The 27,038-nt window shown below is 32.0% G+C and overlaps 1 protein-coding gene across 7 annotated transcripts in view; it reads right to left on the reverse strand.

The window, feature by feature from the left end:
• Positions 1 to 768: 768 nt before the first annotated feature.
• Positions 769 to 27,038, reverse strand: part of LOC132722921 (coiled-coil and C2 domain-containing protein 2A-like) — a 60,346-nt gene continuing 34,076 nt past the window's right edge. Inside the window, exons 27-42 of one of the 7 annotated variants that reach the window (XM_060707539.1) lie at positions 24,063 to 24,155; positions 23,589 to 23,680; positions 16,560 to 16,733; positions 15,133 to 15,180; positions 11,574 to 11,619; positions 10,684 to 10,698; positions 7,586 to 7,695; positions 6,617 to 6,713; positions 5,693 to 5,791; positions 4,913 to 5,083; positions 4,073 to 4,366; positions 3,018 to 3,269; positions 2,372 to 2,494; positions 1,978 to 2,138; positions 1,672 to 1,747; positions 769 to 1,156 (exon numbers count right to left, since the gene is read on the reverse strand). In XM_060707539.1, the coding sequence (XP_060563522.1) occupies positions 968 to 1,156; positions 1,672 to 1,747; positions 1,978 to 2,138; positions 2,372 to 2,494; positions 3,018 to 3,269; positions 4,073 to 4,366; positions 4,913 to 5,083; positions 5,693 to 5,791; positions 6,617 to 6,713; positions 7,586 to 7,695; positions 10,684 to 10,698; positions 11,574 to 11,619; positions 15,133 to 15,180; positions 16,560 to 16,733; positions 23,589 to 23,680; positions 24,063 to 24,155 (2,040 nt within the window). In that variant the 3' untranslated portion in view covers positions 769 to 967. Of the gene's footprint in view, positions 1,157 to 1,671; positions 1,748 to 1,977; positions 2,139 to 2,371; positions 2,495 to 3,017; positions 3,270 to 4,072; positions 4,367 to 4,912; positions 5,084 to 5,692; positions 5,792 to 6,616; positions 6,714 to 7,585; positions 7,696 to 10,683; positions 10,699 to 11,573; positions 11,620 to 13,985; positions 14,022 to 15,132; positions 15,181 to 16,559; positions 16,734 to 23,588; positions 23,681 to 24,062; positions 24,156 to 27,038 lie in introns of all 7 variants that reach the window. The other 6 variants (XM_060707540.1, XM_060707542.1, XM_060707541.1 and 3 more) reach the window with 6 other exon arrangements.

A 27,038-nucleotide genomic window follows, 5' to 3' on the forward strand; every position in this document is an offset into this window, starting at 1 on the left:
CATAAAAAAATCCTGTCATAAAAAGGAAAATAAATGGGAAGAGCATAACTTTCAACTTTCTTACCCAATGTACCTTTAAAAATAATGGATTTTCATAAATTATAAAATAATAAATAAATAATAGTCAGTGGTCTTATTTTTTAAATGACTTTGTTTTTGTAAGAGTTGTGTATAACACATATTTTCCATTATTTTATCCAGTACTAGCCTATTTTTAGCATCTTCATCGCAAGACATGTCTAAAACTATCTCTAAGTAGGCTAAGTTGAATGTGATAGTAGGAGCATGTTTGGTTAGCTGAGATCTACGCTGAACGTCTGGTACTATTTGTTAATTAAATTTATTTCTCTAGAATTACTTTCCTTCATACTCTTGAGCCTTGTGAGCTCAAAAAAAACAACAACAATAACAAAGTTTGTAATTATAATTTCCATTTTATTTCATCCTTAAAATAAATAAACCAGTAGATCTACAATTATATCTGATACTACATGCATATATAAAAGCTATCAGGTACTACATACATGTATGTATGCTAAATAATAACATACATGTATAGTAATAAATATCACAGATTATGCAATGGACGGATTTTAATGGCTTCAAAACAGTATTTCACCACATGGGTAATTGCTTATAAAACACTTCAATGAAATAAAAAAAAATTGGTAATAAATTATTTCAAATCATATATGTTAATCTTTTTACATAATTATAAAAACAGAGTGTGACTCTAAATTGTCTTCATATGTTATCTTAGTTATCTATATCACATATACACTGTCAGATGCATTTTTTTTAAAATTTACATAAAGTTTATTCATAAGTGAAATTTTTCACATTTAACTTAAAGAATTGATTTACAGCAATTAGGCCATATGGTGACATCCTCCATGATTTGGCAAACCTATTTCAAACACAGATAATCTAGTCTGTCAGTTATCTAAATTAAAACCTAGTCCACTAATTATCTCAGCCTCATCAACGACGCTACATACACCCAGACAGAGAGCACAGAATTAGGATATGGATGGACATACACTGCCAGTGCATACTCAACATCGCTCGACTCCTGGGAATGTACACCAGTTGCGTAGACAGTCTCGATTATTGGTTCGATCTCTGTGAAAGGCATGTTGATGGGGAATCCAGAAACCTAAAATAAAAATATGAATGAATAAATAAAAAACAAAACTAGTCATGTCATAATTTTTAGTTAATCCTTCTTCAAAAGAGCTGTATCTTTGTATGAAGATAGAATATACTAAATATCACAACATAGGATTATTACACCATCAAGATAAATTAATTAGAAAATAGAATAAAATGTATCAAATTTAGATTTGAGTAACAAACTATCTGCGTCCATATGTTTTATACTTGAATCAGCATTCTCTCAAGTGTATATGCTATCCACTTGGCTTCATTTACAACACAATATTGTCCAAACAGACCAAAACAACACCAATTGTCCACTCATGGCTAAAACAACACAAAATTGTCCACTCATGAATACATCAAGCAAATGTTTTGGATATTGACATCTATGATGCTGTACAATTACACTAATTTTGAGATAAATATACCTCGAGATCTAAACAAAAGAGTTTAAAAATAAGAACACAATATTGTATGTTTGATATGACTGAATATATGAGGAGGTGAAATTACCTTGTATGAACTGAACGACTGCTCTAGCTCATGTATATGTTGCTCACCTACAGACTTCCCACAGTTCTCCTCTAGCCTGAAATATGTACAATAAACTTTGAAATCATTTCAAAAAATTCACATTACTCATTTTTGTTCTCCCAATTTTAATATATTTACTATTATTTACAGAATCAGCAGACCTTTGACATTGATATAAATTTACTAAATACTCATCTATGTATAACTATACAAATTTCTAACTTAATATAATATAATAAACACTTTAAAGGTTAAAATACATATCGTTTTGACATGCATACTCACAATGGAAGCATTTTTCTCATCACTTGGGTACAGTGTCTGTTCCAGCGTGTAATGTAGCGACTCCTCCAGTCCATGATCTTGTTCTTCAGTGTTGACTGTATCTTCTCCTGTAACTCTACTACATAATCCTTGTCTGTTGGGAAGTAGTATAATGCATCAGGCTGTAAAACAAGAAATAGCTTAAAATATATAAGTAACACCTAAAGACGATCACTGACAGGACTTTTGACAATGATCACATCAAAGAATTACATTCTTTTATCTTAATATACATAATCTGTTATCATCCTACTGTTGAAAGCAGTAATTTTTAAGGTGTCAGTGAAAATACTCCTTCATACAGAGTTGCTGAGGAATAATTCGTAGAATAATCGTAATAAATATAAGCACTTACCTGAATACTACCAAGACCAGGGGCCGGGTTCCTCTTGGTAAACAATGGCTCCCACTGGGAGGCATCAGCAAAGTTATACATGATCTGAGATGGTTTGTCATACACTTGAATGTTTGCCCAAATCTAAAAATGTAAGAAAATTCACAAAATTAAAGGATGGGAAATAAATCTAGAATTGCTAGACATTGTTGTGTTATAAAGCTGGGCATTGCAGTTTCATAACAGAAGACTCAAACGTATTTTCCTATTTAAACCTATGTAAACTAAGTGATTCCTAGAGTGTGGCCATTTTTTACCCCAGGGGTATGATTTATATAACTTTTGAAGAGGACCACAAGGTGATGCTTCATGCTAAATATTTAACTTTTTGGCTTTATATTTTCTGAAAAGATTTTTAAAAATTTCATTTTAAAGTCTATTTTTTTAGCTCCTGTGACTTACTTAAGCATCAGACTTGAACTGTTTATATAACTTTTGTAGAGGACCACCTAAGGATTATTTCTGCACAGTTTAGTCAAAATCCATCAAGAAGTTTAAGAGATGTTGTTTAAAGAAATAGTGGACAATGAGGAATGTCTGACAATGAATGACAGACACACTGCCATCATAAAAGATCAAATTAAATTCACAGTATCTAAAGAATTACATTTTCATGATTGACAATGCATCCTATTTTCTGAAGTGGGCTGGTAGTGTCCTGAGTGCGAAAATGATCCCCACTGCTTGGGTTCCAAATCCAAAAATTGCCGTTGTCTTCCTCTGTCAGCACATAGGCTGTGGGGCCTTCTGGAATAGCAGAACCACAGATAAGCCACGCCTTCTTTCCTATTGACAGGAAGAAATTGACCAGTAAAATAGCATGCTCCTCTTCGTCCCCTGACAGCATTTGTAGAAATTGCTGAAACAAAATTATAAATAAATACAATATGTCCCACTTCATTAAAAACAAAAAAGCAAAATCATTTTTATCAATATTATATGTAATACTGTGACATCTTTGTGTTTATTGATGTTATATGTTTCAATGTTCCTGTTTTAACCAACTGCATATCATCTATACATACCCACACAAGAGTTTAGTCATTGTCACCAAATAACCAAAACCGGTAAAATTTCTACAACAAAATTATTGTGATCTGTATTGTCATAGATCTGATTTTACGCATTTAAAAAATGCTTCTCTGTAGATAGTAAAATCATATTTTGATAATTCACATATTTCAAAAATTTAAAATATAATTTTCATAGTAACCTGACTATATTTGAATGCAATGAAAAATAAATATCATTAATAAATGGCAATATTGTGAAAAATACAATTATTCATCAGTAAAATGGAATTGATAACATGAAGCACTTTAATATTTGCAAATAACTTGTTTGAAATGAAACAAAATTCATGAAATATTACAGAACTATTTTTCAATATGATTAATTGATGACATCATGCAGGAGAGCACATGAAAAAAATCAGTCAAAATAACCACTAAAAACTCATGGTAATAAATAGAAATTAGTTTGTTTGTATATTAGATCAAATAATATTTCACTTGTGAACACCAGCAAAAATATTGCATCTGATGTTTACTCTGTGAAATAAATTTCCATCTTACATACAAAACAAACAAATATCCTCAATATTTTACCTACTTACTTTCCTAACAACATGTTCTCACTTTAAGAAGATGATATAAAACTTACATCACATGTGTTCCATATATCACAGAGACCTGGAAATATCATAGAATCCGACACAAATGGAATAAGTGACACATATCTGGCCACAAGTTCAGATGTAGCTTCCAATGATAGACCTTTATCCGTTAATTCCTCTGGTGGTTTGATAGCTTTAAAATACCGTGTTATAAACACAGATTTGAAGTTAGTGTCTGTAACAAATGTTTTCACTTCACGTTTAGGTGTAAATAAGTTGGAGATTCTTTCCTGCCATTCATCAGCATAGACCATCAACTTCTCTTCCTCATTTGTTGTAAACTGAAACAATAAATCAATGTATTGAATGGTTAAAAAACACAAAATGGAAACAAAATGTGCATGTTTTTGAAAATGTGTAGGGGTATATCGTTTATACTGCCATTTAAGTTCAAGATGTTAACCCGAGGTAATTTTTTGTTGTTGCGTTTTTGAATCACATCAACATTGAAAAAACATTCAATCTTTACTAATTGACAAAGGTGTCTCTTTGTGTATTGAATCAGGTACATTTAACCACAAGTGTGTACATTCAACCACATGATTCAGCCTACCTGCTGGCAGTGACTGATTCTACCTACCAAGATCTGTTCGTGATCACGGTCTACACTGTTTGCTATACAATCCAATACATATTTCAAAATTTTCCCTAAAAATGATAAATGGTTTAAAAATTAAGATATTTAGTGCGGTAAGAGTTATGTGAAATGAAAACTTAACATAACTAGACATAAAACATAATATATCATTGTAACATCATATACATGTAAATGACTAAATGTAATATCATTTTATACATTTATGATATTAAAACAAGCATAATCTTACCCTTTCTTTAGCAGGTTCTGGCTGAGTCAGTGGTGGTTCAATTGTTATAAACATGCTGAGTAATGTTTTAACATCTTTGCTCAACCCGACATCCATCTCGCCCATGTGTAGAGACTCTGGTACATAACCCAGCAATACAGGCGGAGCATTTACACGGAATGTACCATCAATCTTAATAAAACAAAACAAAAAAAAAAGATAATTGTTAAATATAACAATTTTTAAGAGTTTTAAACTGATAAGTGATAAACTGATTTTTTATCATTCCAGAAAATGAACGGGGCTAGTCTACTGCTTATGTATTATTTTCATGGTGGACTAATTCTTGTGGATATAGGTCAATCCACAAATTTATAATCCAATGAAATTTCAATTTGTCTGCTGTAAGATTATTTTGTATTACAACTGTTGGCATTTTACTTTTTGCAAAAAAAAAAACAACAACAAAACAATCCACAAATTTAAGGACTTTTGTGACAAAACTGTAATTTCATGCACAAAATGAAGTGAAATATAGATTATAAGTTTGATCTACTATCAGGTAAACTGTTGATACATGACATCAGTACTGTTCAATGGTTCATAACATGTATAATAATGACAGGCATGTTCTTTAAGCTATAATATGTAATAAACAGATATAAAAGGAAATGCATATGTTTCCTTGAACAAAAAACATAAGAATTCAAAGCTTCTCTTCTACAGAGTCTATATGATGGTCTAATGTTAGGTAATAAAAATATGATGTGCAGAGTGAAGACTAATAATAATAATACAAACCTTTCCATTAAAATAAACAGTAGTAAATGGAATTTTTAGACTACCAAGCCATTTTTTCTCTATTCTCTGATGTACAGAACTTCCTCTTTCCCTGTCATCCTGAAAACATATACCACACTGTAATCTACACTGTTTCCCCTCCTCTGTTTATGTCCAACCCATTTTTGGGACCTACACATTTAAGTTATGCATATTGACCACTCCCTGGGTGCCATAAGCAGTTTTTGCACCAGCGTGGATTTTGAAAGTATACAGATAATGTAAGCAGCAGTTATTAAGAGTTCAGTGCATATAACCCTATAACCACTCTTCCTCCTCAAAAATTATATATGTATTTTTCTTTAATGTTCACGTTGCACTTTAGCAGGCTGCCAGCCCGCATAGTTCAATCAGTAAGAGCAAGAGACCTGTTATCTAGACAGTCTTAAATCAAGGCCTGTTTATGAGTGCTTTAAGTATTTCAGTATCTTTCTGTATCTGTATCTTGCACTATCCTCCAAAATCTAAAATGACTAATACTCTTCTATAGGACTCAACAATATGGGCAATCGATGGCGAATATAAATAAACTCAAATTTAGTAGGTTTATTAGGAAAACATTGTATATCATCACTGAAGTAACTATTTATAACAATGTAAGTTTTAATGTACTTTATACAATGATATGCCAGTACTATGCACCACTGACTGTATAATAAAATCTGAAGGTGAAACAGTATAAAGAAATCTTATTTAGCCTTATCTTTTTTTACATTTCTTAATGAGTCCATAATTATTAATTTTAGGAACAAGAAGAAAATTTGAAGGCATCAATATGGGGCCTTGTTAGAATACACAATGACCTGGTTCTAGACTGGTGGCAATGGTTGTTCCGACACTTTAAAGTTTTAAATAAATAGAAATGTAAAATTTGAAAGACTTTACCTGTTGAATATCGACAACCACTTCATCAAACAGATTCAAGAATATACTGTCACCAAGTGTTTGTAGGTTACTTGGACTAAAATCATCATTTGGTGCTCTGTAATATGAAAACAATCTTTTAATACTTAACCCTTAGTCTACTAGAAGCACCTGTGCGTTCACATACAACCAGTGCAAGATCAGCCAACACAGATGAAGGTCTGCGCTGTTTGCTATTCTGTCAATACTTATTTTAAGATTTTCCCTAATATTGATAGTTACTTTGTCCACATTGTAAGATAGACAAGACCATTAGAGCCGCGTCATGACAAAACCAACATAATGGGTTTGCAACCAGCATGGATCCAGATCTGATCAGGATCCATGCTGTTCGCTGTCAGTTTCTCTACTTGTTATAGGGTTTGTAAGCGAACAGCATGGATCCTGATCAGACTGCGCGGATGCGCAGGCTGGTCTGGATCCATGCTGGTCACAAACGCATTATGTTGGTTTTGTCAAGACGCGGCTCATTTATGATATTTAGCATGGTAAGGGTTATATATGCTTTTCAATGAAATTCTAAAACATTCAGTGAAATATGAGACATCACACTGTGAGTGAAATACAAAAATTAGGTCCCTGTTGTAAATATTGAAAAATATAGCAAAGAAGACCATGTAAATTATGTAGATTTTAAAGAATTGAGATTAATTTCAAACTTATTAGCTTCATTTTCTGCCATTTTTGTTAATGTATTACTAGTTTTTATGTAAAACATATAGAGTATGACTTATGATAAAGAGAAAATGCATTTATGATCAGTAAACATTGAACATCCATTGGTCATGTTTATTGAAATACTCTTGTAGCTAAGGCAACACTCATTTATAGTACTCATTCATAGTTTCACATGTGCTTACTTAAAATTTGTTGTGTACTTACTTACAATTTCACATGTACTTACTTAAAGTTTCATAATTATGTACTTACTTAAATGGTATCACTAATTCTTCATTAAAACTTGGATTAGGTCCGTCGCCCACTGAGGTCTTTATTGAATTATGCTGGAACATTACTTCAATAAATGGCCGAACTGTTGTCTGTAAATCAAATGTACTGTTGTGATAAATGTTTTCATGAAATATCATAAATCAAAACAAAATTCTAATAAAATGTCTTTGCAATGTACATATTAAAGGAAGTTTGCACGTGGCTGCCAGTAACCAGCTTGAGGGTGACTGTTCAAGGCAGTAACAAAACCTTCCTGAGTTACAGCTAAAGAACTACTACTCTGAGAGCCTGATGTTCCCATCTGAACTGTCAGTGTTTGATTCTTTTTCTTGCACATTATATATCAACTATAATTCATCACAAACACTGGAAACTAACATTTACTTATACTAACTTATGAATTTACAATTTCAATCACAATATACCAGGGAGGTGTAAGATAACTATAACAGCAATTACAAAATTATCATTAATTGTTTTGTACAAAATAAAAGGAATGTAAGAAATTTCTATGCAAAAAATAATCTCAGTCTTATTAATCAATACTACCTAATATAACAGGCAGGCTCTGAAACATTATTGTTTGATAATTGGTAAATAAAAGGTATTAGTATATAATTATGTTTATAATGCAAATTCATTAATCAAAGTAAATAGAAACTATACAAAATTAGCTAAAAATAGGAAATATACTGTATATCAAGTTCAACATAGAACTTGTCAATGTTAGTAATAGAGTATGATGAATAGAAAGTTTAAACTGAAACTATACAATGTTCCTAGGAAGACAAATACATATTCAACTTTGAAAATAATAGAAAATAATATTATACCAAGGGCAAATTGGATCTTGTCAATGTTAGTAATAGAAATATAATAAACAGAAAAAATTCTTTATACCAAATTCAGCCTATATTGTCTGAAAATTTTATACTGCCCATTTTGCAAACATTATCCAGTGGTTGGTTGTGGTATTTTCAACTATATCACCAAAGTGTGAAAATTGTCATTAACCAAAAGGGATATCCATTAGTTGTAAGATTGTATTGAAATAATTAAGGTGTATTTTTACCACAGATAGACAATATAGCGGAAAAACTCAGTGGTAAAATGCAGCATTCACACACAGTAAAGGTATGTGGTTTGATCACACCTAACTCCATACTGTGATGCCTTTCTACTTTTTCCCCACTTTTAAATGTTTTTATTCTTTATATGTGCTGCATTGACAGTATTGAAACATTTACTGCTATCACACGTTTGAAATGATTTTTTATTGAGGAAATATGTCAAAGTAAATACAATAACTCAAAGAAATAAAAAAGTACCACTCTAACCTAACATCAAGCAGCAAAATATTTTTTCTCAGCTATTATTGACATTCTAACCATTTGCGCTATATACCGGTATGCTTGTAATGTACCAAATGTACTATACACTTAGAAGAGAATAATTATCACAGTGTTAAATAGTAAGTTCAACCACCAGATAATATATACAACATTGGCAGATAAACACTTTCAGCACAATACTTATAAAGAAGTTTTAATTGTTAGCAATAGAAGTTAATGAATGGATTAAACAGGAGGTATTTCTAATAAATTGATATAAAGGCAGAGCTGTAATGTTTATATATGATGCAAACGTTGCCGACCTTCATGAAGAAAATAATAAAATTACTCAAGATTATAAGAAAACTTAACTTAGATTTTTTTTATGTTATCATGCATTGCACACAAATTAATGTTTTTGTGAAAGGTGCAGGTATTACGTTTTTCAAGATTACAAACAAAATCGCAATACACTTAATGAGAATTTTTTTGTTGATTTTTTTTTCATCATGCATATCATATCAGTTTTGGTTATTTTGTGCTCAGTGAAAGTGTTGTGTGGTTATTTTGTACATTTCAAATAAGCATACAATTTTTTTTTCTTTCAGAAAACAACTTTTATTTATGATAAATGGTGCTACAAGTATATCAATTAATTAACAAAATATAAATCAGCACCATGAATTTGTTTACTCCATTAACAGTTGATATGGGAAATAAATCTCCAAACTAATCTTTTAACATAACATTTGACATTTTTTTGGACAAAAAAAAAAATTTTGCTAAACCCATGATCATCCCAACCTTATACCACTATAACTTCAACATATTATGTTTAGTGAACTGTGCAATTCTAAGAAATATGAGCCAAATGATCTGCCATAAGTTAAATACTTGTGCCCTTGGCCTTGATATATAATCACTAATAATCAAAATTGAGTGTCAGGAAGTACTCATGTCTGGACATAACAGACAGTTTTTAAGTGACATATTTCAAAAGAAGGCAACATATCTTACAGAATGATAAAACAATAACTTCATTATAACTGTCATTGAAACTGATCCATAAAGAAATAGTGAAAATTGAACAAACTTTATGTTAGAATATCGTTAAAGAACTTGAAGTATAACCTCAGTGATATAATGAACATGTGAGTCTTACAATCCATGAATGAAGATAACAGGCATGATTATTATACCTTAAATTATTGTTAGGTGATTTCGTGCCAATGGAATTTCAGTAGATACAAGACTAATTTGATTTTTTTCAAATACATCTACTTCTTAAAGTAAATTGGTCTATAATATAATATATGTAATACCATAAATAATCATGTTGATAGCATTTAGAATCATAGGTGATACAATACCATGGAAGATTTATATATGGATGTTGTTGGCAAGTATAAGATACATGATCTGATATGACATATATCTAAATATAGCAGATAATGAATTGTTCAAGAATTACTCATTATATAAATGTTCATACTAAATCAATTTTTCAAGGATATCCAAATGGTATAATTCTATTGCTTTTATCAATCCTATGGAAAATGTGCCAAATGTAGACCAATCCACTTTTATTCCTCAAATATTTTTATTGTATAACTCATTTAGGCATCTATATGAGAAGATAAAATTAGTTCAGTCTTGTATCAAACTGAAATAGCACTTGCTCAAGAACTAAAATATTGATATTCGTGAACCCAATGTGTAGAAACACCTCATCCACAATATACTTACACCTTCAATAACCTCCTGAAATTACGATCATTTACAATACAGAAACAAGTAGTATCAGGCATACACATTTAAATTTTAAACATTAAGAAAAAAACCTTTTTCTGCTCGGTGGGTGATCACATTTTTAACATTTTGTAGCTCTTGTATTTTTCAAATGTTTGCAGAAATTTGCCTGGAATATGGTATATGTTAATTATTCAAATACTGTAAAATATTTTGAAAAATTAGCAAAAACATTTCAAGTCATGGGCGCGGCCATTAGCGGTGACCCATTATTACTGTAAACAAATGTCATGTGACCACCCACCCTGTTTATGGAGAGTTAGAGTAACATAAAAACAGGTATTTAACATATTAAAATTACTAGATATTATAACTCTACTGTCACCCTATATAAATCATAACTTTATGTAAAAAGAAATTGATGCTTTGTAATTTTCCCCTCGGGAGCTTTAAAAATATTTCTCTAGGACAGCTATTTTTCCCAACATTTTTCTTTTTTTCCACAGCAAACAAGAATTGTTTAACAACAACCAAAAATTAAAATAATTTGCAAGAAGTCATCAAATCCTTAAAGTAGTCTTGTACAGTTTGGTCATGGGCAAAACTCAGATCTTATTAAGGGACGTTCTTTCTGAATATGAAATTTTTAACTGATTTGAAGTTCACACGGAAGAGTCGATCTTAAAAGCTTATATCTCAATTTATTATTTATGAGGACTATTTCAACCTCATTGTAACACAAATTTACCCTATTAAAAATATTCACTGCAACTTTTATTGAACATCAAATAAAACATTGATATTTATATTAAGTCTAAATTCCTACATATAAAACATTGACATTTATACACAACAATATATTAAATTTTCATTATCATTTGGATTACCTCTGTTCTTCTCCTGTCTGGTTCCCGAGTTGTCATGGCACCTGACCTGAAATTAGAAAATCATTCATGTATTACATCATAGTTAGCCTGCTGGTGGCTGATGAATCTACTCATGCCACCCTTGCAGACTATGATCAGCTGCCACAACAGTGCAGTCTAATAATGGTTCATTATTTACTCAGTACAGAGTTGAAAGTTTTCCCCAAAATATGCTTTCAAGGATTTTACTAATGCCCTTTATAAATACTACTTCAAACGTTGTAAACAGTTTACAATTAAAACAGTTGTAAAATTTTTTATTGTTGCAATATATATTATAGTTTGATTGAAAACAAATAGGTAATAAAACATTTATTGCATGGGTGTTTGTACAACAGTCAAAACTCTTGTCCCTCTTCAGCCTCAAATGTCATCCCTGACATCTAGGGGCAACAGTTTTGACTGTTCATCTTATACCCATAAAATAACTGTATACTGTTTCATTCCATTAGATATGTCACCATGTGCTTAACTATGAAACAGTTTTTGTAAATTCACCCTAAATTTATCATTTCATCTTGTGTAGGAATCTACCATGACTTGATTCTATAATGCTGATCAATGCAACCATATTGAATGCCAATAATTATCAACTTCCAATAAAAGTTTAAAGAGATCTTCCTTACTTTTTTTCATATATTCTTTACAAATAGTGAAATATGTACATATAACTCTATTTAAACAAAACAACACAACAATAAAAAACACAACAACATCATAAAGCTCTAAAAATACTTATAAAGTTTCTTAATAATGAATAATATACATGTATTTAAAATTAATTCAAAAACATTTCACAATATTTTACTGACATTGTACAGGACATATGGCAAGTTTCCAGCTTTAATGGTGGAAGAAGACCTCAAGTGCGTTTTACTTATTACTCCAGGCACAAGTGGGCCTTTGAGTAGAACCACCAACCTTCGGTGAGCTAGCTAGATAGCGATAAAATACAAAATATTGAATTTATGAAATTTAACAAGATAAAATAGAGACTAGATATCACACTCCTAACACATGCGTCACAACAAAAACTGTCAGATCATGATTTTGATATGCAAAAATTCAAGAGAAAAAGGAATTGCAACTTGGTAATGGTAGAGAATAAAATGATAGCCCTTTATCCCATGGATCTTTGATGATATAGAACACATTTTACAGGTTTGAATGTAATTTAAGTTGCACACCTCTAAAAAATAAAACAAGTTCAAATCGTGTATGAAGCTGCAATTTAATGAAAAGTTGAATGTTACAAAAACAAAGAGATGAAATATAATTTAACTTGAAACTTAAATAAGCAATAACACTAACATGGGAAAATGCTTTTCTCAAAGTTTAAATCAATTATCTATTGGGGGAGGAAATTGGTTGATAACAAAAGAAAAGTTATAAATAATGAATATCAAGTAATTAATCTATGAATACTAACTATTTCATGCAAGTTAATTGATATATACATGTATATAGAGAAATAGAATACTATGATTTTACACTAGAATTTGTTCACCTAAGAAATCTAGATAAGAATAAGTTAACAACATAAAAGATGTTTGAGGTACAATATGCTAAAATTCAATTGAAACAATGACAAATGAAACAACAACAAAACAGCAATTGAGATAATAACATAACAGAGACTGAGATAATAACACAAACAACCAGGTAACTGAGATAATGACATCAAAATAACTCGGATAATAAAATTATTATATGATGGCAACTGTGATATCAATATGAATGAGATAATAAAAAAAGGCAAATGAGATAAAAACATAACAGCAACTGTTATAATATCATAACAGTAACTGAGATAACAACATAACAATAATGGATAATAACATAAAAGCAATTGAGATAACAATATGAATGAGATAGTAACATAAAGGTAATGATATAATAACAGTGTGTGGAACAATAATATAAAGACACCCTACTGAAATAATAACACAAAGTAAAATGAGATAACAATATAACCGTAACTGAGGTAATAACATAACAGTCACTGAATTAATAACATAAATCAAGTAAGATAATAATATTAATTGAAAGGAAGAAAATAATGAAATTTTGATGTAACAAAATGGAAAGGAAAGAAAGAGGTAATAACATAAATGAAACTAAGATACATGTACCATCATAAGAGAAACTGGGGTAACATCATAAAGGAAACTGAGATAATAACATAAAGGCAGACCTGCGGGTGCAAGAGAAAAGGTTTTTTTACATGATTAGTTCTATAATCATAGTTCAAGTATACACAAAACACCTAGAACAACACAATATAGAAAATGTATACAGCCATTACACTCATAGATGTATAAAGGGTCATGCTTTACTAATAATAATAAACAGTGTGACACAATATCTATATACCTCCATGTATTTTGAGTAGCTTCATTTATTTCTAGCCTGTCATGAACAAATGATAACAGTAAAATAAAATATATGATTATGTTTTATCATTTCTTTCTATTTCTGCATGAAATTGTGTACTCTACTAGTTACTGAATTAGTTTCAGGAACTTTGATGAATATTACATTTAACGTATAACAAAGGGATAATACAGTTTGAAACCAAATGTCGATAATTTAAAATACATACCATTTTCATCTGAAGATGATAACATGTTCAAGGAAAGTTTATTTTTTTCCTTCCAAAATATCAAGAGAACTGAAATCAAATTACTTCCTTGCTGAATTTTAAATGAACTAAATTAAAATTTCTTCCTTGCAGAAAACTGAGAGAACTTAATTTATATTACTTCATTTCAGAGTGCATCTGTAAGGATAGCTGAGTTAAAGTAACTTCTAGCAGACAATGGAGAGAACAAAATTCAAGTTACAATACTTCTTTTCTGAGTGTAAGGAGTACTGAATAAGTTACTCTCTTGCAGAAAATGGAGAGAAATGAATTAAAGTTACTCCCTACAAGAGTTTAAGGAGAGCTTAATTAAAGTTATATTCATGCTTGATCTTTAAATAATTGATTTAAAGTTCAGCTGCACAAATTTGATTTCATAAAGAAATGGGGAAATAAGTTTTGAATCATATTATATTTTCTTTTAAGTCATAATCATACAATATATCTGTAAATAAAAAAGTCCTAATAAAAAAACAACAGAAAAACAAGCCAAATATATAACTTGTGTAACATAAGTAACAAATCAAACCATTCAAACATTAAGATAGCTGACTAAGACTGGTGTTTCATACATCAATTGTTATATTATGGAGTGTAATATGATTGATATTCATGTACTTGGCAATTGTACATGTACTATGTGCAAGTTCTAAGTATTGTAATCTGTTACAAACATACATGTTTGTACACCATCATAAATGTAAATAATGGTGTACATAAGGTCATAACTTGTCCAAAGTGTTTATAACAAATCTTTAATACTGTTACTAATTCTAAGAAAAGAAACTATTAAATATGCTTTATTTCTTCTTAAATATTTCATCATTTCCCACCAGTTGAGCAACTACCTTCAATTAACAGTTGTAACAGGAAGTGTACCAGAAATCTAAGGCATTGAGATAGGCTTGTACCCCACCATAGGTCATTCTATAACATAAGTTATACATCCTAAGTTGACCTTCAATATCAAGTTTTCTCAAAAAATCTGCACTTTGCTACTTCATTCTGATAAATTTGATATTAAATACAACATGAAAATGTGAGTTGCTGCATACCTTTATAACAATTAGCATTTCATGGCCTATTTATATCCAAAAAGAATTTGTATCACATCAAACTCTATTACGATGACAATTTATAGATAAATACATTGAAAAAAAAACCCCACAAATTCTGAAAGTAATTGAGACAATATTTAATTTTAAGATCAGATCACCCTAAAAAGTATTTATTCATAGCAGTTAAAGTCTTTAAAATTGAAACAAAAAATCCATTCCAGCATGACATATCAATTTACTTACCAAAACAAAAGGAGTTTCAAAATGATTTTTTAATTTTTAGTTTACAACATGTATATAAAACTAAAAACAAACTAGCAAGGATATATCTGCAAATACACTAAGAGGTCAGTAACGGGATGATGTATACATAGCTTAGAAATGATCCATAACTTGGTTCATCAAAGTGGTCTTGTTTGTTTGTTTGTTTCATTTTACGCCTTTTTCCAACAGTATTTCAGTCATATAGGCGGGTAGTTTCCTAACCATCATTCCTGGAGAGTTACACCAGTACTTGACTATCTTCCTCCGCTAAACTACCAAAGCATCTCCCGGGGATCGAACCCACGCCAGAGAGGTAACTGGATTAGAAGTCATCGACTCTAACCCCTCGACCATGGAGGCGGTTATCAAAAGTGGTACATATGGTCTTTTTTTCTATTTCTAAATCAAATGCCTTGTTAAGTCAGCTTTAGGCAGTTTATATTAGAGAACCATTGAACAGTATTATATAATATACACATTAAGTTTGGAAATTATCTGTTTATTATTATTATGATTAGGTTGATGGAAAGTTACATTATGCTCATTTTCTCCTGAGTAACTGAACTTAATCAGCTCTTTCAAAAGATATTGTCTATTATAATGTCACCAACTAAGAATTGATTATGGCAAATGTTAGCAGTAAAATATAAAAACTATCTATTATATGTATATTTAAAATATACATATAACTTTCTGTGAGTCAAATGGGTTACTTATTATTCAAGTTAAGCAGTGAAGTTGAAAATAAAATTGAAAACAATTATGCACATAATTTCACTTTTACCTGAATACTGCCCTTCCAAACTTGAATTGGTGTAAGATCACTTTAAAGTTTCCCTATTTCCACATATAAAGGTACCCTTAAACATTGTTTGAGGATATCAAATAAATATAAGGTCTACAATTAGTCTGATTAATATATGCATAAAACTAAGATTGTACCATAAATATTAAAAGAAGAAATAATGAACATAATGAACATACCCTGCAGCAGACGCAGCCATTCTGATGGGAACATTCTGTGCACGACTTATGTTCACCAATATCTTCACCTCATCACCCTTGATATTCTGTGCTGTCACCTTCTTACGTTCTCTACGTCTTGGCTTCAGTGGAGCTTTACGCTCAAACACCTTTAATAAATTACCTCCCAAAATTCTGAAAAAGATAGGATTTAGAAATAAGCATGACATAAAAATAACATTCATTGTAATAAGGAAAAGAATATAAGAATCTTACACCAACTGCCGGTACAGACCCGAATATCTAGCTCTAGGGTTACTGTTTACGGCGGTAACGAGGCTCTGCCGTGTTTCCGCTAAACAGTTGCCCGTGAGCTAGATATTCCCGTCTGCACCAATTGCAGGTGTTTGATTCTTTTTCTTGCATATTACATGTCAATTATTTTCGGAACAGAAATTATGGAAACTGATATTCTCATTATGCACTTTTTTCTTATAGTAGCGTATGAACATACAACTTCATTCATAACGGAAAAATGACGTCATCCTAAGAAAGCGATTCATTCATAAAAGGTGCACGAAAATGACATCATTTAAAGCACGCGACTTGTCTTACATGGGGGGTGTAAGATAGAGTTTTCTAGCCTCGGTGTAAACGGTAGATAATCCTGTTTGAGATGCAAGAAATAGAGGATATTTGTTTGTTTGTGTGTAAGATGAAATTTTATTTCATCGAGTGGGCTTTAAAAACAGTATTCTCACGAGTGGCGAAGCCACGAGTGAGAATACTGTTTTTAAAGCTCACGAGATGAAATAAAATTACATCTTACACAACAAACAGACAAATTTTCTTTTTATTTTATGCTTAAAAACAAGTTAAAACGAAATTTCCATAATTTTAACGTTAATATTAAAACTGTTTCCCCCATTGAGAGCCCCATTTATTCGGAATTTCTCATTAAAAAAAAGAAGTCTTGAGCTGAAAAATAAGTCCGCCAATCAACATTAAATGACAGTGATATTTATTAATTTTATTAAAAAAATATGAATGATCGCTTGTTTTGATAATAAAAACAAACAATTCTTGTAGGAGAAAAAGTCCAACCATCCATCCATATTTCTGTTACTTAGTGCGAATTTATATTAGACCTGGCTTTGTAAATTGTAAGCGGCAGCCATTTTTTAAAGTTGTGTATTTCATGGGAGGAAAATAATTGTGTAAGATTCAGAGGGATATAATTTGGATTTGTTAGTCATACACATTTTTAAAAGAAAGAAAACTTATTTGAGGATTGTAACAGACAAAAAATAAGTGTTGACAGATGTGAAAACATTCAGAAAAGAAGCTAGGAAAATGGAAAACTTGGAAACCTGCTCAAGAACGCTGGGTTGATTTAACTTATTCTTCGAGTTATGGCTGTCAATGCTTTCAATTTTTCATAAAGCATACATGCTCGTAGGATACTTTAATATGCCCAAATGTCATCAAGAGCAGTTTTGCATGGGGAAGGAATGTATTTTTGAGACTGTCAAAATGAAACAAAAAAACGAAATTTGTTGGTTGGAATTTCATGAATTTGAATGAATAGAAGTAAGTTTTCTTCTTTTTATCACACACCCGTGCCGATTTTGCGACTCCGTAAATATGGTATTGCACGGCCGTGCATATATTTTGACGTGACGTCATTAGCGTTATACAAACAGTGAAAAGACGCGCTAAATGTTAGCGTTATACTATAGACGCGTCAATGAAAAATGACTCTTATTTCACTTTAAACGGTCTTTATTTTGGGTATGTAATAAATAGAATATTAAATTCGTGTAAGTTCATTACTGAATTTATTGCACTCGTTGAATAAAATAATATTATGCTCGCCAGAGGCTCGCATAATATAATTTTATTCAACTCGTGCAATAAATTCAGTATTGAACTTACACTCATTCAATATCCTCTATTTATTACTTTTGACATTTAAGTTATTTATCAATTTCAGTTTTGCTTTTTCTTTAAACAGCCTGACATTGTCAGAATTGTCAGCAAAAATAAAATTGAGGTACCACATGGGGAAAATCTTAAAAAAGTAGTTTCGTCATTGAAAAGAGTGAAATTATATTTTGATAATTTTCACTGTGAAATTACCAAATATAATTTTCACGGATAAATCAGTAATCCACTGAAAAGCATAAAATAAACAATATAAAATGCACAGTGCATTTACATATAGAATTTTAAGAAAGAGTAGATCCCCAAAAAGTAATGAAAACAAAACCAAATGTATGAAAATTGACTTGGCTTTACTGAGTCTGTTCATGAGAGATAAAGCAAAACGAAATTATTGTCACACCTCTTTGCACAATCAGAAGCAGTATGTAATCTTCAACACTAGAAGTATTGGAATAAAGTAACTTGAAAGACCAGAAAATGCATCAACATTGAGATGAAGTATTGAGTAACATGGTATAGCTGCCTAACAGAACTTAACACCTACTGTTGTAAGTACAACAGTTCTAAGTTAATATAATTATGTTACTAAAAATTGAAAGCTTATACATAGTATAGATGAACAGAGAATAACTTACGCAATGTTTGGTACAGCTTCCTCATACATACTATAGATGAACAGTAGAATAACTTACGCAATGTTTGGTACAGCTTCCTCATACATACTATAGATCAACAGTAGAATAACTTACGCAATGTTTGGTACAGCTTCCTCATACATACTATAGATCAACAGTAGAATAACTTACGCAATGTTTGGTACAGCTTCCTCATACATACTATAGATGAACAGTAGAATAACTTACGCAATGTTTGGTACAGCTTCCTCATACATACTATAGATGAACAGTAGAATAACTTACGCAATGTTTGGTACAGCTTCCTCATACATACTATAGATCAACAGTAGAATAACTTACGCAATTGTTTGGTACAGCTTCCTCATACACACTATAGATCAACAGTAGGAATAACTTACGCAATGTTTGGTACAGCTTCCTCATACACACTATATAGATGAACAGTAGAATAACTTACGCAATGTTTGGTACAGCTTCCTCATACATACTATAGATGAACAGTAGAATTACTTACGCAATGTTTGGTACAGCTTCCTCATACATAGTATAGATCAACAGTAGAATAACTTACGCAATGTTTGGTACAGCTTCCTCATACATAGTATAGATCAACAGTAGAATAACTTACGCAATGTTTGGTACAGCTTCCTCATACATACTATAGATCAACAGTAGAATAACTTACGCAATGTTTGGTACAGCTTCCTCATACATACTATAGATCAACAGTAGAATTACTTACACAATATTTGGTACAGCTTCCTCATACATAGTATAGATCAACAGTAGAATAACTTACGCAATGTTTGGTACAGCTTCCTCATACACACTATATATCAACAGTAGAATAACTTACGCAATGTTTGGTACAGCTTCCTCATACAAAGTATAGATGAACAGAGAATAACTTACGCAATGTTTGGTACAGCTTCCTCATACAAAGTATAGATGAACAGTAGAATAACTTACGCAATGTTTGGTACAGCTTCCTCATACATACTATAGATCAACAGTAGAATAACTTACGCAATGTTTGGTACAGCTTCCTCATACATACTATAGATCAACAGTAGAATAACTTACGCAATGTTTGGTACAGCTTCCTCATACATACTATAGATCAACAGTAGAATAACTTACGCAATGTTTGGTACAGCTTCCTCATACATACTATAGATGAACAGTAGAATAAACTTACGACAATGTTTGGTACAGCTTCCTCATACATAGTATAGATGAACAGAGAATAACTTACGCAATGTTTGGTACAGCTTCCTCATACATACTATAGATGAACAGAGAATAACTTACGCAATGTTTGGTACAGCTTCCTCATACAAAGTATAGATGAACAGAGAATAACTTACGCAATGTTTGGTACAGCTTCCTCATACATACTATAGATGAACAGAATAACTTAGTAGATAACTTACGCAATGTTTGGTACAGCTTTCCTCATAACATACTATACTATCAACAGTAGAATAACTTACGCAATGTTTGGTACAGCTTTCCTCATAACATACTATAGATCAACAGTAGGAATAACTTACGCAAATGTTTGGTACAGCTTCCTCATACATACTATAGATGAACAGTTTAGTAGAATAACTTACGCAATGTTTGGTACAGCTTCCTCATACACACTATAGATCAACAGTAGAATAAACTTACGCAATGTTGGTACACGCTTTCCTCATACACACTATAGATCAACAGAGAATAACTTACGCAATGTTTGGTACAGCTTCCTCATACATACTATAGATCAACACTTACGCAATGTTTGGTACAGCTTCTTCATACATACTATAGATGGAACAGTAGAATAACTTACGCACATGTTTGTACAGCTTCCTCACACATACTATAGATGAACAGTAGAATAACTTACGCAATGTTTGGTACAGCTTCCTCATACATACTATAGATCAACAAGTAGAAAATAACTTACGCAATGTTTGGTACAGCTTCCTCATACATACTATAGATCAACATAGAATAACTTACGCAATGTTTGGTACAGCTTCCTCATACATACTATAGATGAACAGTAGAATTACTTACGCAATGTTTGGTACAGCTTCCTCATACATACATAGATCAACAGTAGAATAACTTACGCAATGTTTGGTACAGCTTCCTCATACATACTATAGATCAACAGTAGAATAACTTACGCAATGTTTGGTACAGCTTCCTCATACATACTATAGATCAACAGTAGAATTACTTACACAATATTTGGTACAGCTTCCTCATACATAGTATAGATCAACAGTAGAATAACTTACGCAATGTTTGGTACAGCTTCCTCATACATACTATAGATCAACAGTAGAATAACTTACGCCAATGTTTGGTACAGCTTCCTCATACAAAGTATAGATGAACAGAGAATAACTTACGCAATGTTTGGTACAGCTTCCTCATACATACTATAGATCAACAGTAGAATAACTTACGCAATGTTTGGTACAGCTTCCTCATACAAAGTATAGATGAACAGTAGAATAACTTACGCAATGTTTGGTACAGCTTCCTCATACATAGTATAGATGAACAGAGAATAACTTACGCAATGTTTGGTACAGCTTCCTCATACAAAGTATAGATGAACAGTAGAATAACTTACGCAATGTTTGGTACAGCTTCCTCATACATAGTATAGATGAACAGTAGAATAACTTACGCAATGTTTGGTACAGCTTCCTCATACATAGTATAGATCAACAGTAGAATAACTTACGCAATGTTTGGTACAGCTTCCTCATACATACTATAGATGAACAGTAGAATAACTTACGCAATGTTTGGTACAGCTTCCTCATACATACTATAGATCAACAGTAGAATAACTTACGCAATGTTTGGTACAGCTTCCTCATACATACTATAGATCAACAGTAGAATAACTTACGCAATGTTTGGTACAGCTTCCTCATACATACTATAGATCAACAGTAGAATAACTTACGCAATGTTTGGTACAGCTTCCTCATACATAGTATAGATCAACAGTAGAATTACTTACGCAATGTTTGGTACAGCTTCCTCATACATACTATAGATCAACAGTAGAATAACTTACGCAATGTTTGGTACAGCTTCCTCATACATACTATAGATCAACAGTAGAATAACTTACGCAATGTTTGGTACAGCTTCCTCATACATACTATAGATGAACAGTAGAATAACTTACGCAATGTTTGGTACAGCTTCCTCATACACACTATAGATCAACAGTAGAATAACTTACGCAATGTTTGGTACAGCTTCCTCATACACACTATAGAATCAACAGTAGAAATAACTTACGCAATGTTTGGTACAGCTTCCTCATACATACTATAGATGAACAGTAGAATAACTTACGCAATGTTTGGTACAGCTTCCTCATACATACTATAGAATGAAACAGTAGAATAACTTACGCAATGTTTGGTACAGCTTCCTCATACATACTATAGATCAACAGTAGAATAACTTACGCAATGTTTGGTACAGCTTCCTCATACATACTATATAGATCAACAGTAGAATAACTTACGCAATGTTTGGTACAGCTTCCTCATACATACTATAGATCAACAGTAGAATAACTTACGCAATGTTTGGTACAGCTTCCTCATACATACTATAGATGAACAGTAGAATAACTTACGCAATGTTTGGTACAGCTTCCTCATACATACTATAGATCAACAGTAGAATAACTTACGCAATGTTTGGTACAGCTTTCCTCATACATACTATAGATCAACAGTAGAATAACTTACGCAATGTTTGGTACAGCTTCCTCATACATACTATAGATCAACAGTAGAATAACTTACGCAATGTTTGGTACAGCTTCCTCATACATACTATAGATGAACAGTAGAATAACTTACGCAATGTTTGGTACAGCTTCCTCCATACATACTATAGATCAACAGTAGAATAACTTACGCAATGTTTGGTACAGCTTCCTCATACATACTATAGATCAACAGTAGAATAACTTACGCAATGTTTGGTACAGCTTCCTCATACATACTATAGATCAACAGTAGAATAACTTACGCAATGTTTGGTACAGCTTCCTCATACATACTATAGATGAACAGTAGAATAACTTACGCAATGTTTGGTACAGCTTCCTCATACATACTATAGATCAACAGTAGAATAACTTACGCAATGTTTGGTACAGCTTCCTCATACATACTATATATCAACAGTAGAATAACTTACGCAATGTTTGGTACAGCTTCCTCATACATTACTATAGATCAACAGTAGAATAACTTACGCAATGTTTGTACAGCTTCCTCATACATACTATAGAATCAACAGTAGAATAACTTACGCAATGTTTGGTACAGCTTCCTCATATATACTATAGATGAACAGTAGAATAACTTACGCAATGTTTGGTACAGCTTCCTCATACATACTATATATCAACAGTAGAATAACTTACGCAATGTTTGGTACAGCTTCCTCATACACCATGTCTTCCCATCTCTTCATGTGAGATTGAACTCTAAACCTTCGCATAACTTGTTCCCGGATCTATACACAATAAAAACAACATGAATAAAACATAAATCTACAACAATAAATACTAGTACAAATTCTAGAATATCTTTTTTAATTACCAGTGTTCTTATTTCCCTTGAAAAAAGTTAATAAAAGACCTGATATGGTGAAGTGGTTAGGGTCAAGGACTACCAATCATTTACACCTCATTATTGAGGATTAAAAATCCCACAAAAAGTTGAAGTCTTTCATGTGAAGATATCCAGCTTGTTCAAACAAGGTTGGAGGTTCTTCTTGGGATTCTGCTGCTAGCTTGTACATGAAAAAACTTATGAAGGGATACATGTGTTTTTTTCTGCACATGTAAAGCTTAAATGTCCCAATATAACTTGGTGTTTTTACTATAAAGACTTACCCTCTGTCGGAACCTTTTTACAGCAGCTCTGTGAGATTCTATATCTTCCATCTGACGTAACTTCTGCTCTTCTCTTTTCTTTCTTTCATAATCCTAGCAAAAATCAGAATAATACAGTATATATAATTACGTACTTTTGATTTTCTCCATTTTCTTAAACACATATTTCTAAACCTGATGCAAGAGAAAAGCCTGGACTTTTTTCTATGACATAAATATGTTATAAAATGGACAAAATTTTTTTTCCTAAGTATTCAATCAAATCAAGGCCACACTAAAGTTTTCTAACCTGAACAAAACCAAATATACATCATATAAAATAAGTTGAAAATTTTCAAATATCAGAGTGAATATATAACTAGAACTGTGTCCAAATGACACGGATGCCCCCACTGACAACATATATATGGTATATAGTGAAACTAGAACTGTGTCCAAAGGACACGGATGCCCCCACTGACAACATATATATGGTATATAGTGAAAAAATCAACAAAGGGCCATAATTCTGTTAAATTTGGTCGCAGCAAAAATTCCTTCCTTTACTACCATCTACACATTAAGGTTGTTCATCCCTGGAAGTTTAAGCAAAATCTGCCATCCGGTTTAAGAGGAGTTGCGTTCACAAAATTTCTATATGGTATATGGTGAAAAAATCAACAAAGGGCCATAATTCTGTTAAATTTGGTCGCAGCAAAAATTCCTTCCTTTACTACCATCTACACATTAAGGTTGTTCATCCCTCGAAGATTAAGCAAAATCTGCCATCCGGTTTAAGAGGAGTTGCGTTCACAAAATTTCTATATGGTATATGGTGAAAAAGTCAACAAAGGGCCATAATTCTGTTAAATTTGGTCGCAGCAAAAATTCCTTCCTTTACTACCATCTACACATTAAGGTTGATCATCCCTGTAAGTTTAAGCAAAATCTGCCATCTGGTTTAAGAGGAGTTGCGTTCACAAAATTTCTATATGGTATATAGTGAAAAAATCAACAAAGGGCCATAATTTAGTTAAATTTGGTCGCAGCAAAAATTCCTCCTTTACTACCATCTACACATTAAGGTTGATCATCCCTGAAAGTTTAAGCAAAATCTTGCCATCCGGTTTAAGAGGAGTTGCGTTCACAAAATTTCTATATGGTATATAGTGAAAAAATCAACAAAGGGCCATAATTCTGTTAAATTTGGTCGCAGCAAAAATTCCTTCCTTTACTACCATCTACACATTAAGGTTGTTCATCCCTGGAAGTTTAAGCAAAATCTGCCATCCGGTTTTAGAGGAGTTGCATTCACAAAATTTCTATATGGTATATAGTAAAAAAAATCAACAAAGGGCCATTATTCACTTTAATTTGGTCGCAGCAAAAATTTCTTCCTTTACTACCATCTACACATTAAGGTTGATCATCCCTGAAAGTTTAAGCAAAATCTGCCATCGGGTTTAAGAGGAGTTGCGTTCACAAAATTTCTATATGGTATATAGTGAAAAAATCAACAAAGGGCCATAATTCTGTTAAATTTAGTCGCCAGCAAAAATTCCTTCCTTTACTACCATCTACACATTAAGGTTGATCATCCCTGGAAGTTTAAGCAAAATCTGCCATCCGGTTTAAGAGGAGTTGCGTTCACAAAATTTCTATATGGTCTATGGTGAAAAAATCAACAAAGGGCCATAATTCTGTTAAATTTGATCGCAGCAAAAATTCCTTCCTTTACTACCATCTACACATTAAGGTTGATCATCCCTGTAAGTTTAAGCAAAATCTGCCATCCGGTTTAAGAGGAGTTGCGTTCACAAGATTTCGGGACGTACGGACGGACGGACGTACGTACGGACGGACAGTCGGACGGACAAGTGCAACGCTATATGCTCCCACTCTGTGGGGGCATAAAAATCAACAAAGGGCCATAATTCTGTTAAATTTGGTCGCAGCAAAAATTCCTTCCTTTACTACCATCTACACATTAAGGTTATTCATCCCAGGAAGTTTAAGCAAAATCTGCCAACAAGTTTAAGAGGAGTTGCGTTCACAAAATTTCTATATGGTATATAGTGAAAAAATCAACAAAGGGCCATAATTCTGTTAAATTTGGTCGCAGCAAAAATTCCTTCCTTTACTACCATCTACACATTAAGGTTGTTCATCCTTGGAAGTTTAAGCAAAATCTGCCATCCGGTTTAAGAGGAGTTGCATTCACAAAATTTCTATATGGTATATAGTGAAAAAATCAACAAAGGGCCATAATTCTGTTAAATTTTGTCGCAGCAAAAATTCCTTCCTTTACTACCATCTACACATTAAGGTTGTTCATCCCTGGAAGTTTAATCAAAATCTGCCATCCGGTTTAAGAGGAGTTGCGTTCACAAAATTTCTATATGGTATATAGTGAAAAAATCAACAAAGGGCCATAATTCTGTTAAATTTGGTCGCAGCAAAAATTCCTTCCTTTACTACCATCTACACATTAAGGTTGTTCATCCCTTGAAGTTTAAGCAAAATCTGCCATCCGGTTAAAGAGGAGTTGCGTTCACAAAATTTCTACATACAGTCCGACCCCGGTTATTCGACAACCCTTAATTCGAATACCCAGCATTATCCGAAGTAGATCGGCGGTCCCGTTTTTATCTCTATATAAAACAATATAAATACGAGCGTATTATTCGAAATGCATTATCCGAATACCTCCTATTTTTCGAAGTAAAATTTCGGTCCCGATTATACAATTAAGTAAGAATTTCACACCTATTATTTGAAGCCTGCCTAATTATTATTCGAAGCCAGACTAATTGGCGCAGATCCACTTGCTGACCGGTGGACTTGTAAAAAATATCCACAATTGTGCGTGTAATTAGACAATCATGATAATAACTCTTTGTGTGTTCTTTAATCAACTTTGATTACCGAAAATGAAAAGCTACGCACCGTGTCGGATTTTGTAACTGTTACTGCTTGAAGATGACAGCAATAATTTAT

Source organism: Ruditapes philippinarum, unplaced genomic scaffold (assembly GCF_026571515.1).
Source record: "Ruditapes philippinarum isolate M1 unplaced genomic scaffold, ASM2657151v2 ctg2494_1_1_1_1, whole genome shotgun sequence".
Taxonomy (NCBI): Eukaryota; Metazoa; Mollusca; class Bivalvia; order Venerida; family Veneridae; genus Ruditapes; species Ruditapes philippinarum.